The sequence below is a fragment of the Enoplosus armatus genome, chromosome 8 (assembly GCF_043641665.1).
Source record: "Enoplosus armatus isolate fEnoArm2 chromosome 8, fEnoArm2.hap1, whole genome shotgun sequence".
NCBI lineage: Eukaryota > Metazoa > Chordata > Actinopteri > Centrarchiformes > Enoplosidae > Enoplosus > Enoplosus armatus.
This window is the reverse complement of record NC_092187.1, coordinates 7,533,514-7,545,602: the sequence shown is the minus strand read 5'-3', so window position 1 is coordinate 7,545,602 and position 12,089 is coordinate 7,533,514. Positions and strand designations below refer to the sequence as shown.

Sequence of the window (12,089 nt, the reverse complement as noted above, 5' to 3'; positions counted from 1 at the left end):
CTACTGTGTTCCCTCACAGACTACTGAGTACTGAGTACAGAAAAACCATTAGCATGAATTTAACTACGTAAGAGTTAAATCAACACTTTGCTAGAGATTCTGTTCTTCTTCACACCCATCAGACTGAAAAAGCAGTGCAGTCTTTACATTGTCTGTGGCTTCTACTTCTTGGCTCATCTTCAAAGCATGTTAGACATACGGTATTCTTCGTGGTGGACATTTGTTTTGGCAAATGGGCAATAACAATATCTCTAGATCTTAAAAATGGACAACCATAAAAAAAGTAGCTGTCCAGTCAAGGTTATGGATAGTCTTGATGTCTACAGTCAGATTTATATTTAATCAGCTTTGAGGGTCACATTTATGACGAAACTCTACTTCATAGCCCTACCAGATGATAAAAAACACTATCTGTCCTGTTTAAACAGGAAAAGGAAGTCCGACTTCCAACCTTTTGTGGCACTTGTCTGATCTTTCCATCACTGACAAAACGGGGAGAATAAAATTCTTGTGGCTTCTCCTTGTTTACACAGCCATGGGAATGTCAGATCGCTAACACAAAGGGCTAAAGATCAGATGTATGTAGGCTTGACTGGAGTTATACTAGCTGCCACTTTCCATTATCTTAAAGTCAGTCAATCAAATTCCCTTTCTTCACGATCATTGTAGAAAAAATGACAGCTTGCTATATTTAATTTGGGAATGAAGCTCTGATTGTCCGCTACGTGTCTACACGCCCTCACATCCTGCGTCTCCAGCCTGCCCAAATCTACAGCTAGTAAGGTAACCTACTGGTTAGAGTTGGTCTTAGCACTGTTGATCCCGTCCACTTCTGACTTCCAGCAGGCCAACAAGTCAAGTGTGTCTTTGTGGATTAACTTCGCCTCACGCAGCTAAAGTGAAAGGAATGCAGTGAGAAATATATGTCTGCACAAAGCGGAAAAGAGAAACAACCCAACAAGTCCAGTTCAGAGTTACTAAAACCTTTCCTGGCCAATATAACTTAAACTTCTACTTATTTTGCCTTAGCTCATAAAAAAACAGTTGGGTACATTTCTCTTAAATTTCCATTGCGTTTGACTTACAATGAGCAGAACACTAAAATTAAACCCCCTGGCCACTTGTGCACAGCACCTGAGTAATAGGAGTGAAAACTTTTCTTGAATGTTATATAGGAAAGAAATGCTGACACACAGTAAGAGCCAGAGGTGAGAAAACTCAGCTCTAGATTATTGACAGCAGAGCAGATTGGAACAAATTAATACTTAAGGGAAATGGAAGAAATGTGAAGCTTGTGGATTTTTGCTTAATTAATTACCAGGCTTCAGGCTAAAGATAGCCTCTGATATTAACACCAGGAACCTCTCAAGGGTAAATTTACAGCATGACCACTGTTGTCTGGGGCTGTTCTTGCCAAAACAAGGGAGTAATTACTCCTTTCACTGTCTCTGTCCAGAGAGAGGAGAAAACCCTCAAGCACCAATCCCCTTAATCAGGGGTTTTTCATGTCGTAGTAAGGACCTAGTCTCCCAAATATTCTGGACTTTTAACAGCAGAGGAGGCTAAAGTCTAAATATTTTGCCAGATTAGTGTGCAAACGGCCTGCTAAATAGGGTCTTCCTCCAGAGAAACTGGCTGCCTTACTTGAGTCTTTTCTGAGCAAACAGCTGCCGTTTGATTTCAGTAGTGACAAGCAATGGTAGGGCCACCATTGGGGATTGCTTCCATTAAAATTAATAATAGAGAATAGCCTGATTCTGTGCCAGATAACCGCCCCAGTGAAATCCACATCTCAGCAACATCTCCAGCCCTGAGCCTGGAAAGCACTGGCCTAGATAGAAACAGATCTGAAAGAATAAATGAATAATGAAATATCTCTTGATTTTTAATATCACTCTGAAGGCTTTTGTGCTTTATTAGTACACAGAAAGAAAAGAAAGGTGAGGTTGGAGGAAAAAGGAGGAAGATGTGCAACAAGAAGCACGTTTCACTTCTTAACTTGCAACCTCAACACCACAAAGAAATATATAAACATAGAACTAATCAAATACAACTGGGGCTTAATATAGACACCCTGGAACATATAGGTAGTCGTCCATCTGTTGAGAACTTTACTTAAAATTATAGTTTCATCTAAGTGCAGATTAGCTAGACAAGGAGAAAATAAACAAGCTCTCTATAACTGACTCTTGAGGCGCTTGAAAGATGTTTCTACAGCTGAAACATGTTTAGAGGCGCACTGCATACAGAACTATTGAACTAATCACATATTCACCATATTAAAGAACACATGCACAAGTACTGCATACCTGAACAAACACAGTCATATAGAAGCAAGAAAATTCAATAGACTGCAGATACACACACATACACAGAAAAAGGTCATATATACAATTTTGCACACACGCACAGACAAACAAAGTACGTAAACATGCAACACATTTATGGGAAGCTCCTATACCTACATGTGTGAAAAAACACACACACAACCACTTTAACAGCTGTTACAGTTCCACCTGCAGCTACTTTCAAACTCATAGCTGTCACATGAGAATATAGTTGTCGTCACAATCACAGAATAAAACCAGTTCCACAGCTGAGAGGCCCAGAGAGCAAAGGCCCTGTCACCTTTAGTGACAAGTTGAGATTTTGGAAACATTAGTAGGGCCCTGCCAGAAGATCTCAAGCAGCAATCAGGCTCACAGGGAGTTAGCAGATCACGGATATATGCAGGAGCCTGACCATTCAAGGCTTTACAAACTCACACACAACCAGGGAAGAGCAGCAAGGATTGGTGTGATGTGGCCGCTTCTCTTAATATGAGTTAAAAGCCTGGCAGCAGTGTTTTGTATAAGTTGCGGTCTTTGGATGTTTTGCCTGCTGATACCAGTGCACTGCAACAGTCAAGTCTGGAGGAGATAAAAAAGCATGGATGACCTTTTCAAAATCTGCAGAGGAAAGGAATGACCTGATCTCGGTTAAGTGTCTCAGATGGACAAAGTAACACCTACTCCTGATTTGGAGTCATTTAAATGCAGGACATTGGACAGCGAGGCAAGACATAAAACAGGATACATGTGGTATCAGTCTTTAAAGGGACATACAGTTGCGTGTCATCTGCGTAGCAATGAAAGTCAACAGTATGTCTACACATAATTTGTCCCAGGGGTCTCATGTATATGGTAAATAAGAGGGGACCCAGAATAGTGTAGGTATACAAGTCGCTGATGCCAACACAGTTTTTTCAGACAGTTGATTAAGACATTGTGGTCCACTGTGTCGAAGGCTGAGCTGAGGACGAGCAGCATTCAAATTGACAAGCCTGTGTCGGCAGCAAGCAGTAAGTCATTTGTGACCTTGACCATAGCAGTCTGTGGAGCAGAGAGTGGAGACCAGATTGAAATTTTTCAAAAATTTGAAAAATGTTAACAGTGTTTTACTGGCAGCTGGTTGGCCTTTGGGTACTTAAAGGGGGAGTTTTCTTGTTAACAGTTATGTTTACATTCAATGTTACTCACCAAAAAGCATTGTGTGTCTCCATGAGGTCTAACAAATGTGTCGAGTGCATATCCTTCCTGATAAAATATTTGCAAAGGTGATTTCTTTGTCTTTTAAATCCATTATTGTTTACATCCATGTTTACCACCTTGAAGTCTTCTTCTTCCCTGCCTTTGCGGGCACATTGCAACATATCTTGGCGTATTACCGCCACCTGTTTTTCCGTGGAATAGTGTGACATCATTGGTAGGACTGTGTATCACATTACCTGCATGCACATGCAATGTGCGTGTGTGTCCTCTTGCACGTGCACAAGCCAATCATTGAAAAACAGCTCCATACTGTCACTAGAAGTCTGAAACTCGACAGGGAAACTTTAAAGAGGTACTCCAACCAGTTTGCAACAGAGGCTTTCTGCTAAAATGTTGTAGTCTGCAACAATAAACTGACAATTGATGTCATTTGAGTAATTTTCTTTACAAAGCTCCTCTGGAGCCAAAAAAGACATTATACAAGTGTTTTCAAAGGCTGAAAAGAACTCCCCATGACTATTAAATTGACTTTGACATGAAAAATTGGTGAAATTATCTTTTGAAGAAAAAGAAAATGTTTTCCTAAAGATTTAACACAATTTTTCCCCTCCATCAATTTTTCTAGCTGTGAGCAGCTCCTCCATTTCTGTTGCACATTTTGTATGCATTGGGACATTAACACAATCAATTACAAATACCCAAAGCCCTTTGCTGCATGTCATCCCCTCTCTGCCTCCCACCTTTCCTCTCTTTATAAAAAAGTGAATTAAGTATGCTCACTGACATCTTACTGAGTGAGTATATATGCACCACATAGCCCTGTTAGACTCAGTGAGGGCCACGGCTTCAGTCTGATGAGTACCTCCCTGCTTCAACTGCTATGTTTGAATAAAACTGTTCTCTGTTGCTGGCAGGTGAAACCTTTCTATGTCAAAAAAGCCTAATTTTCAGCTTGATGGATTTCAGAGTTTCTTCAGTGTGGTTTTGAACATGTTTCGAAGGCAGTGGTTGGAGCAGTTTCTCAGCCAGTAGAGGAAATTAAAATCATTTAAATTATGAGGGTTTTAGTTTGCAGTGTGCAGTCCACGGTTTGCATCCAATATCATGCATTAAAACATGGTCACACTCTTTGACAGATTGTTTGCTAGCATGACAGTGAAACGGCACTATTACAGTTTTGACTCAGATTAACACCCTTGTTTACTAAATTGATGTGTTTATAAAATTAACCAGTAATTTCATATTTAGTTTTTCTTCAGATTATTTATTTCTTATCATTTGCTTGCTTATACTTGCTTGTCATGTTGTATATTATATCATATATTAACAGGTTTATTGAATTACTGATCTCAAACTGCACATGTTCCATATAATTTGGTTCGTAGATTCTCATAATGTTTTGTTTCTTTTTTTATCTTCTGTAGCTGTTATCACATTGTTGTCTGTTTTTCTTTACTCTATCATCATTTTGCAGTTAAATCACTGGGATGAGTTGGGTTTCTGCTTCGCAGTTCCTTATCAAAGCCAATTTTCTTCAAACACGGGATGAAATACTTAACGTAAACGTCAGACTCACTCTACCGGTTTTTCAATTAGTTGTCAGCTATGAGCTCAACAGATGAAGGAAAATCTAAATGCACAGTGTCTCTGAACTGCCAAACAACCTACGAGTTGAAGTGTTTAAGTGGAGCTGAAATCTGCTCCTTCAGTCAAAGAAAATGGTCCGTGATGATGAGAAGGGAAATGACCACAGCATGGGGCTCCCACAGAGAGAGAAAAAGAGCGTACACAAACACACACACACACACACAATCACACACACAGGCACGATCCCTACACACATCATATCACACATTTGGTTGTGTTCTCTTTCTAAAGATGAGCATATTGGCCAGTGTAGATATAAAAACACACAACCCTCTATTGTTCAAAGACATGAGGATTCGTGTCACCAGAACACACAACAAAGACTGAGGTGGGCAGAGATCCTGGAACTGAAACAGCTCTATTTAAAAACACAAAAGCTCATATCTTCAAAATGACTTAAAATTACACGCACTAACACACACACACGCTTTCATATAGCCTGCTCCATACACACATTCAAGCACATCCATTGAAACACGTACATAGTCAAGGACATACAGGCACACAGTTCATGTGTGCTCACAAAGACATAGACACACACACACACACACACACACAGACACACACACACACAGCTACTTCAGCTCTTCACATTTTCACAGTCAGATTTCATTAGAGCTAAATTCCCACCTGGGAGACTCCAACAAGGTTTCGCCTCTCCCTTTCCCTGTACTTTCTAGGTCACGATTGACTGACTTCAGCCTCATCACATCTACTTCACAGATCCTTTGTGTTTAGGCTTATGTAAGAACGTGTAATCAGTTGGTTTCTTACTCTATGGTGTCTCTGGGAAACATGATTAAAGGGAGATGAGTTTATCTCACCGTAACTAAAGGCCTGGATGCCTCAAAAAAGCTTTTAATTTGAGGGCGATTCACTGTAAATATGACTGGACAAAAGATTGAATCTCAAATCCTCTGTTAATTAGAAGATTTACATCTTTGCTTTTTCATTACTTTTGACTGTCATGTTTGTCATACCCAAACAACAAAACACCCAAGGACACCCAAGTCTTAAAGCCTGCCCTATTTGGAGGAGAAGACTGATGGAGCTTACTGCTTCAGGACATTGCAGAGAGCTTCAAATACAGTGTCCATCAAATCTTTCTTCTATTCTTCAATGAGACAAACCCCCATCCCACAGCTGCTCCCACAAGGTTACAACAAACGGAACTATTAGAAGTTTGTGCAGCGCCGCCTCACCCTTTAAGAGGACCCGTCGACTCCAATTCAACCATGCATAAACCTGCTAACGGGAGAGACTGTGCTCCTGTTCATCACTGGCATGCTGATTCAACAACATGTGTTTAAGCAATGTGCTGCAATTAGCAAGTAGGAGTGAAGAAAAAGAGGGTGACATACACCTGCATACAAATCAGTTCTCCACCACAGCATATGCCAAATATCTAGCTGGAATTTCATATTTTACTTGAAAGAAGTTTTGGCTTTCTTTCCCCTTTTTAAGGAGGTTGTGTTGTGTCTGTCTGCAGGTTTTTTTCCAGCAACCTCTGCATGGATTTCACTGTGGTGGACAGATCGGCCCAGGGCCAAGAAATAATTAATTTGGTGGTGATCTGGATCTGGGATTTCTGCCATCAGATAATTATTTTTACAGACATAGACACTTCACAATCCTGAGAGAGTGTTTGTGCTGTCAGGAAGTCAGTTTAGGACAGGGAGGATGTCTTTGGTGTGAAGCTTAATTGCCAAATTGTTTGAAAGATGTCGGTGAAAGATTTTTCTACAGGAAATACAAGGTAATAAAATGGCCTCCTATCTACTTTCTTGTTGCTATCATTATGCTTTGTATCTGCCAAAGAAGCTGTAAGTAAAGGTCTTCAAGGATGATTCAAGTTTTTTCACAACTTATTTTCATAGTTTCGTCCATAATAATTCCTATCAGTAATAGTAACATTGTACTCGCTGTACTCAAACGTATTTGGAAGAGAAAACTAAGGTGAACGATACAATTATTATCTAAACTGTCCACAACAGATTATAGACTGACTTTCCGGTTCAACTTTGATCTACGCTACTTTCTGTAGTTTTGTTCGCTCAGTTTTCTCAGTGATTAATTTGGTTAGTACAATGTTATCGTAACTGAAAGAAATGATGGACGAAACTATGAAAATGAAACCCAATTTGAAATAACATTGGATTTCTTATATCCTGGACAGCTGCCCTTACTGCAGTATGCTGTAACCATTTTAAATGCTGAATGTCTGACATTGTGACTGTGTTGGAGAGAAAAAATGAGCACTTAAACGATGCCACTTCTGAACAGAACTAGCAGTGAGAGGAGAAAGTGAGGTAGGCGGCGAAACTTGACTACTGGAGGAAGATTAATTCAATACAGGTGATTACAGAGATGAAGGACGTGAGGCAGTATGGGAAAGAAAGGTAGATGGAGACAGGTAGGCAAAGGTATAATTTGTGCTCCACATATCGCATGACAGTGTGTGGGCATCAACAGAAGAGATAAGTAAGAAAAGTGAAAAAACGAAGACCTGTGCGTGATTCCCGTCACCTGCATGTGTGTGACAGATGTATTAGACAGTAAGCGTGAAGAGAGACTTGACAAAAAAAACAAAAGAAGAAAAGAAAAGAAAGGAAATATTAACTCTTACCGGAGTGTGTGAACTGCAGTCTTGGTTGAGATGCTCTCCATGCCCCCGTTAAGGTGGCCCCAAGGTGGGCAAGCAGGACCGTTGTCACTGGCCAACACATCCTCCTTCTTATCACACACTGAGTCCAAGTTCAAATCTGCTGAATTCAGGCGACTAACAAGTGCTAACACAGTTTCAGTCAAAATCTCAGTGCATTCAGGTGAAGGGATACACACTCTTAGTCCAAAGTGTTGCACTGTTAAAAACACAATTTGAATCCAATTTGAGTCCAAGTCACAAAGATGCTGAATGCGCACACTCCCACGTGAGTCCGGCTTGAGCAAGTCCAGATCCTGAAAATAATTCCCAGGGCAACAGCAGCACTCACACACGCTTAAAGATCTGTGTGTTTTTGTGTTTATAATTTTTTGAGTGTGTTGCGGGCTTCAGAGATGGAGGGGAAATGTATTCCAAGAAAAAAAGTCATCTCTCTGCTGTCCTCCTCGCAGCTTGACAACTCTCTTCTGTTCTGTCTCTCGTCCCTGCTCCTCTCTGCATGTGACTGCTCTCTCTCTCTCTCTCTCTCTCTCTCTCTCTCTCTGGGAGGCGGAGGGAGCCAGATCCCAGATCATTGTGGCCACCCTGCACACACGCGAAATAAATGCAGGCACGCACGCCCATTCACTGCTCCTGGAAAACCTAGTTAAAGGGGAAATGAGAGAGACAAATCAGCTTTCATTTGCATTCTCATTTTTCTCAGTCTCTCAATTCTCAATTATCTTTCCCTCTTTTCCCTTTTGCACTTACTCTCTCTTACTGTTTTTCCTTCCTCCTATCTTTCCTTCTTTATAATGATTAACACTTATCAAAACCAGTGATTACTTTACAAAAGGCCCACAAACAATGAAACAATAAGACAAACTAAGTGAATAGTAAACATTTAGATCAAGTAGTACGAATAAAAATGAGAGAAAGGTAACTAATAAAATACCAAGAAAAACTGCAATTACAAACAAGGATCAAAAAAGCAACAATGAGAAAAGTAATCTCTACATGCATACCTACATACACACTTGCACACGTATTAGTATTAGCAGTATTTGCTAATTAGCCAGAAGTCTTGATATGGGAAAAGCCAACAGGCTCCTGCCTCTGGACCTCAGATTATGTGCAGGATGATAAGAGTAAAGAGACTAAGGAGATAAAGCCTGTGGCAAAGCCATGAAGTGCCTTAAAAGTAATGAGCAAGATCTTAAAATCAATTGTAAAACAAACGTTCCCTTTCTATTTCTTGGTACCAAAGTCTCCTCCTTAGTCTCTTTCCTCTTACTCATTATTTTCTTCAATTCCACTCCCAACCCAAATGCAATCATTAAAGCATGTGCCTTCTTTCTTGCACTAGGTTATTTTCATTAGATGGCGCTTCACCAGGGTACGGCAGCTCAAGTTCAATCACAGGCTAGCGGAGACAATTTATTCATTCTCTGGGATAAATAATGAATTTAGGTTGTGTGCAAACGAACAAGCATATACTCCCTCCAAGGATTTCTGATTCGTAAAGGATTTACTCCCCACACTTGTTTGCTATTGTATAATTAGTACAGATATATTTTTTAAAATATGACCCAGCAGTTTAATTACATGATTAGATGTCCTGTAACCTGGTGTTTACACAACATCACACAGCTTTTAATTGGATGAGGGTTAATATGGTCAAACCCGCTCATTAATGAAGTAATTATTCAACAGAAGAAGAGGAAGAAGTCACCTTGTGGTTATACAGACTGACTAACCCTTCTCCAGTGATTGGCACTGGAGTGACCTCGAGCAAGATGCTTCTGAAGCTTCATGTTTTAATAATTAACATTAAATGTTTCTGTTGCTGATATCATTGGGCAAAGTGCTGTTCTGCAGTAAAATCCCCAAAAGACAACATGTCTTTGCTCAATTTCATGAACAAGATGTCCATCATTATTATTACCATTATATTATTATTATCATAGTAGTATTGCTGTGGTGTTTCTATTGTGGCCCTAATCCTGATCCCAGGATCACCTATCAATCAAACAGTGGAGATCGTACTGTGTGTTTGATCATTGATTTTCTGTTGATGAATTTCCTATAGATGGCACTCTTTTCTTTGTTACTGTTATCACTGCCAATAGCCTACTAACCATCCAGGCCAGTTCTTGTAGGTATTTTAGACAAACTGGTAACATAAAATACATCAATTGTGTGCAACAGACAATTTCCCCCAGAAATACCTACCAGATACTGTGTATTTAAAACTGCAAATGTTAAAGTTTGAAGTGTGTATTACAAAATGGAGGATGTGCTGCCCTTTCTCACCAAGGATCCAGAAAATACAGTGTAGGGGCAACTAGAAATGTTCAGGAAATATAAAGAAAGAACTACAAAAGTTCCTGTTGAGATTCTGCTAATTAGGAAAAAGTGACTGTAAAGGTTAAAAGTTTGATATTTTGCAATAATATTTCTGCAAGAGCAAAGCAGGAAACAGTGGACACTGCAGTCATCATTTAAACATGTGAGCCAATGAGTCACCACTGGCTTGCATTTGACCTGTCAGCAATGTCCTATGCTACAGAGCCAAACAGAAATGTTCAACAGCCACTCAAAGGTACTACCACAGAGGTTAAGAGATTCTTCTTGGAGCAGTTGGATATATGGCCACCAAAACAGAAGAGGCTCACGATGATGAAGTTGCTGTGTGCATCACATCCCTGAGGAGAAAAGATGGAAAAAGACAGGCATTCAAGCAGTCTCGAAATCATGTCACTTTAAGCTCTCGCCATAGAACTGACTTTCTAAGTCCTGCTAAACTCTTGTGTTATTAAGACGGGATAATTAGAAGCTGTTCACCAATCTTACCCAATCAGTCAGCTGTTAATTGCAACTAATGACCTCCCTGCTAGCCCGAACAAAAGGCCTGATTTCTCTTTGACAAGTGACGTCAATTAGTCAATTAGGGAGCACTGGCTGCTGAGATCATTACTGGTCTCTCTGTCACACACACACACACATTAAATCATGCACATTCCCTGTGTTTCATGGGTTGAGTGAGAATGCATCAGTTAATGAGCACTCATTGCCATCTTGCTGTGTTTGTTAAGTTACATGAGGTTTAAAATATAATACTATGGGTTTCAAAATACACTAAACTTGTTTTATCAGAGCTGAGAGTGACAGCAACTTGTTGTCTCCTTTTACAGATAGCAATGGAAAAACAGAAAGTTGTATTTCTTCTATAACATTTTTATCCTGTTTAATAAAGAGCTAACTGGCAAAGTGCCAGTTTACAGCACATACATAAAATATTTTTTTTAAAAGAACATATGAAATAGTCATTATTGGGGTAGGTGGTAGCCTCTGTGAGACTGTTAGCTAAGATGGTAAATGGGTGTTTAAGCGTAATGTTACTTAGCAACATTTCCTATTTTTTTTAAATGTCATAGTGAGACAGTGAGGGAATTAAGTTATCAAAAAATAGCCTAAATCCAACAGAATCTTACCAAAGTGTGGCTATGGTCCGTGTCTATTTGTGTCTTCAAGGAAATAAACTTCCTGGGAATATAACAGATTCCTTCAAACAGATATGACTGTGCTGCCATCTTACGTTTCTTCGCGCCACCTACCTGTTTGGGGTCTCGCGTTTCGAAACGCCGAAATCCCGCGAGGCTCCAGGAGAGTCGAGACTTGGTTCGTATATAAAAATCAGCCACTTCCCAAAGTGAACATAACATTTCAACAAACCTCGAAAAATAAAAGCGTGAAGAAGAGAAGCAACCGTTATAAATTCTGACTTGCTGACTGGCTGAATTCAACACACGTAAGATGTAATGACAGCATCATACCACTAGAGGTCAGTGGGAGACTAATATTAATACAGTACACTGTACTTAGGAGAGGGAAAACATAGCGTACATTAATGTTTCAGAAATGTTCAAATGTTCAGAATATGTTTAAGACATTTAAAAAAATATAAGCCTACAGAAAAATAACAGCAGTTGAATTTGAACATGTCTTTGATGTCTTGAGACTCTGCAGGGATTATTTTCCATTTCTTTCTGGAAAAAGTGAGAAATAAATATTGATCTAAATCTAAATGCTGCTGTTCCGCCTGGAGTTGGACTTGATAACATCACAGTGCCTGCTGGAATGAAACTTTGGCCTCTCTTGAATTAATTCTAGCTCCTAATTTACTCTTCACATGTCCCTCTTTCGGCTCCCTACCTGCTGTCAATCACACAGGCCACATTTTAATAGAGACTTTGCTCCATTACAAGGGT

General features: G+C 39.8%; 1 protein-coding gene across 2 annotated transcripts in view; it reads right to left on the bottom strand.

The window, feature by feature from the left end:
* The window catches only part of sema3h (sema domain, immunoglobulin domain (Ig), short basic domain, secreted, (semaphorin) 3H), a 48,991-nt gene extending 39,482 nt beyond the window's left edge, over nucleotides 1-9,509 (bottom strand). Inside the window, exons 1-2 of one of the 2 annotated variants that reach the window (XM_070909961.1) lie at nucleotides 9,502-9,509; nucleotides 7,804-7,907 (exon numbers count right to left, since the gene is read on the bottom strand). In XM_070909961.1, the coding sequence (XP_070766062.1) occupies nucleotides 7,804-7,907; nucleotides 9,502-9,509 (112 nt within the window). Of the gene's footprint in view, nucleotides 1-7,803; nucleotides 8,094-9,501 lie in introns of those variants that run through there. The other variant, XM_070909960.1, reaches the window with a different exon arrangement.
* Nucleotides 9,510-12,089: the final 2,580 nt, after the last annotated feature.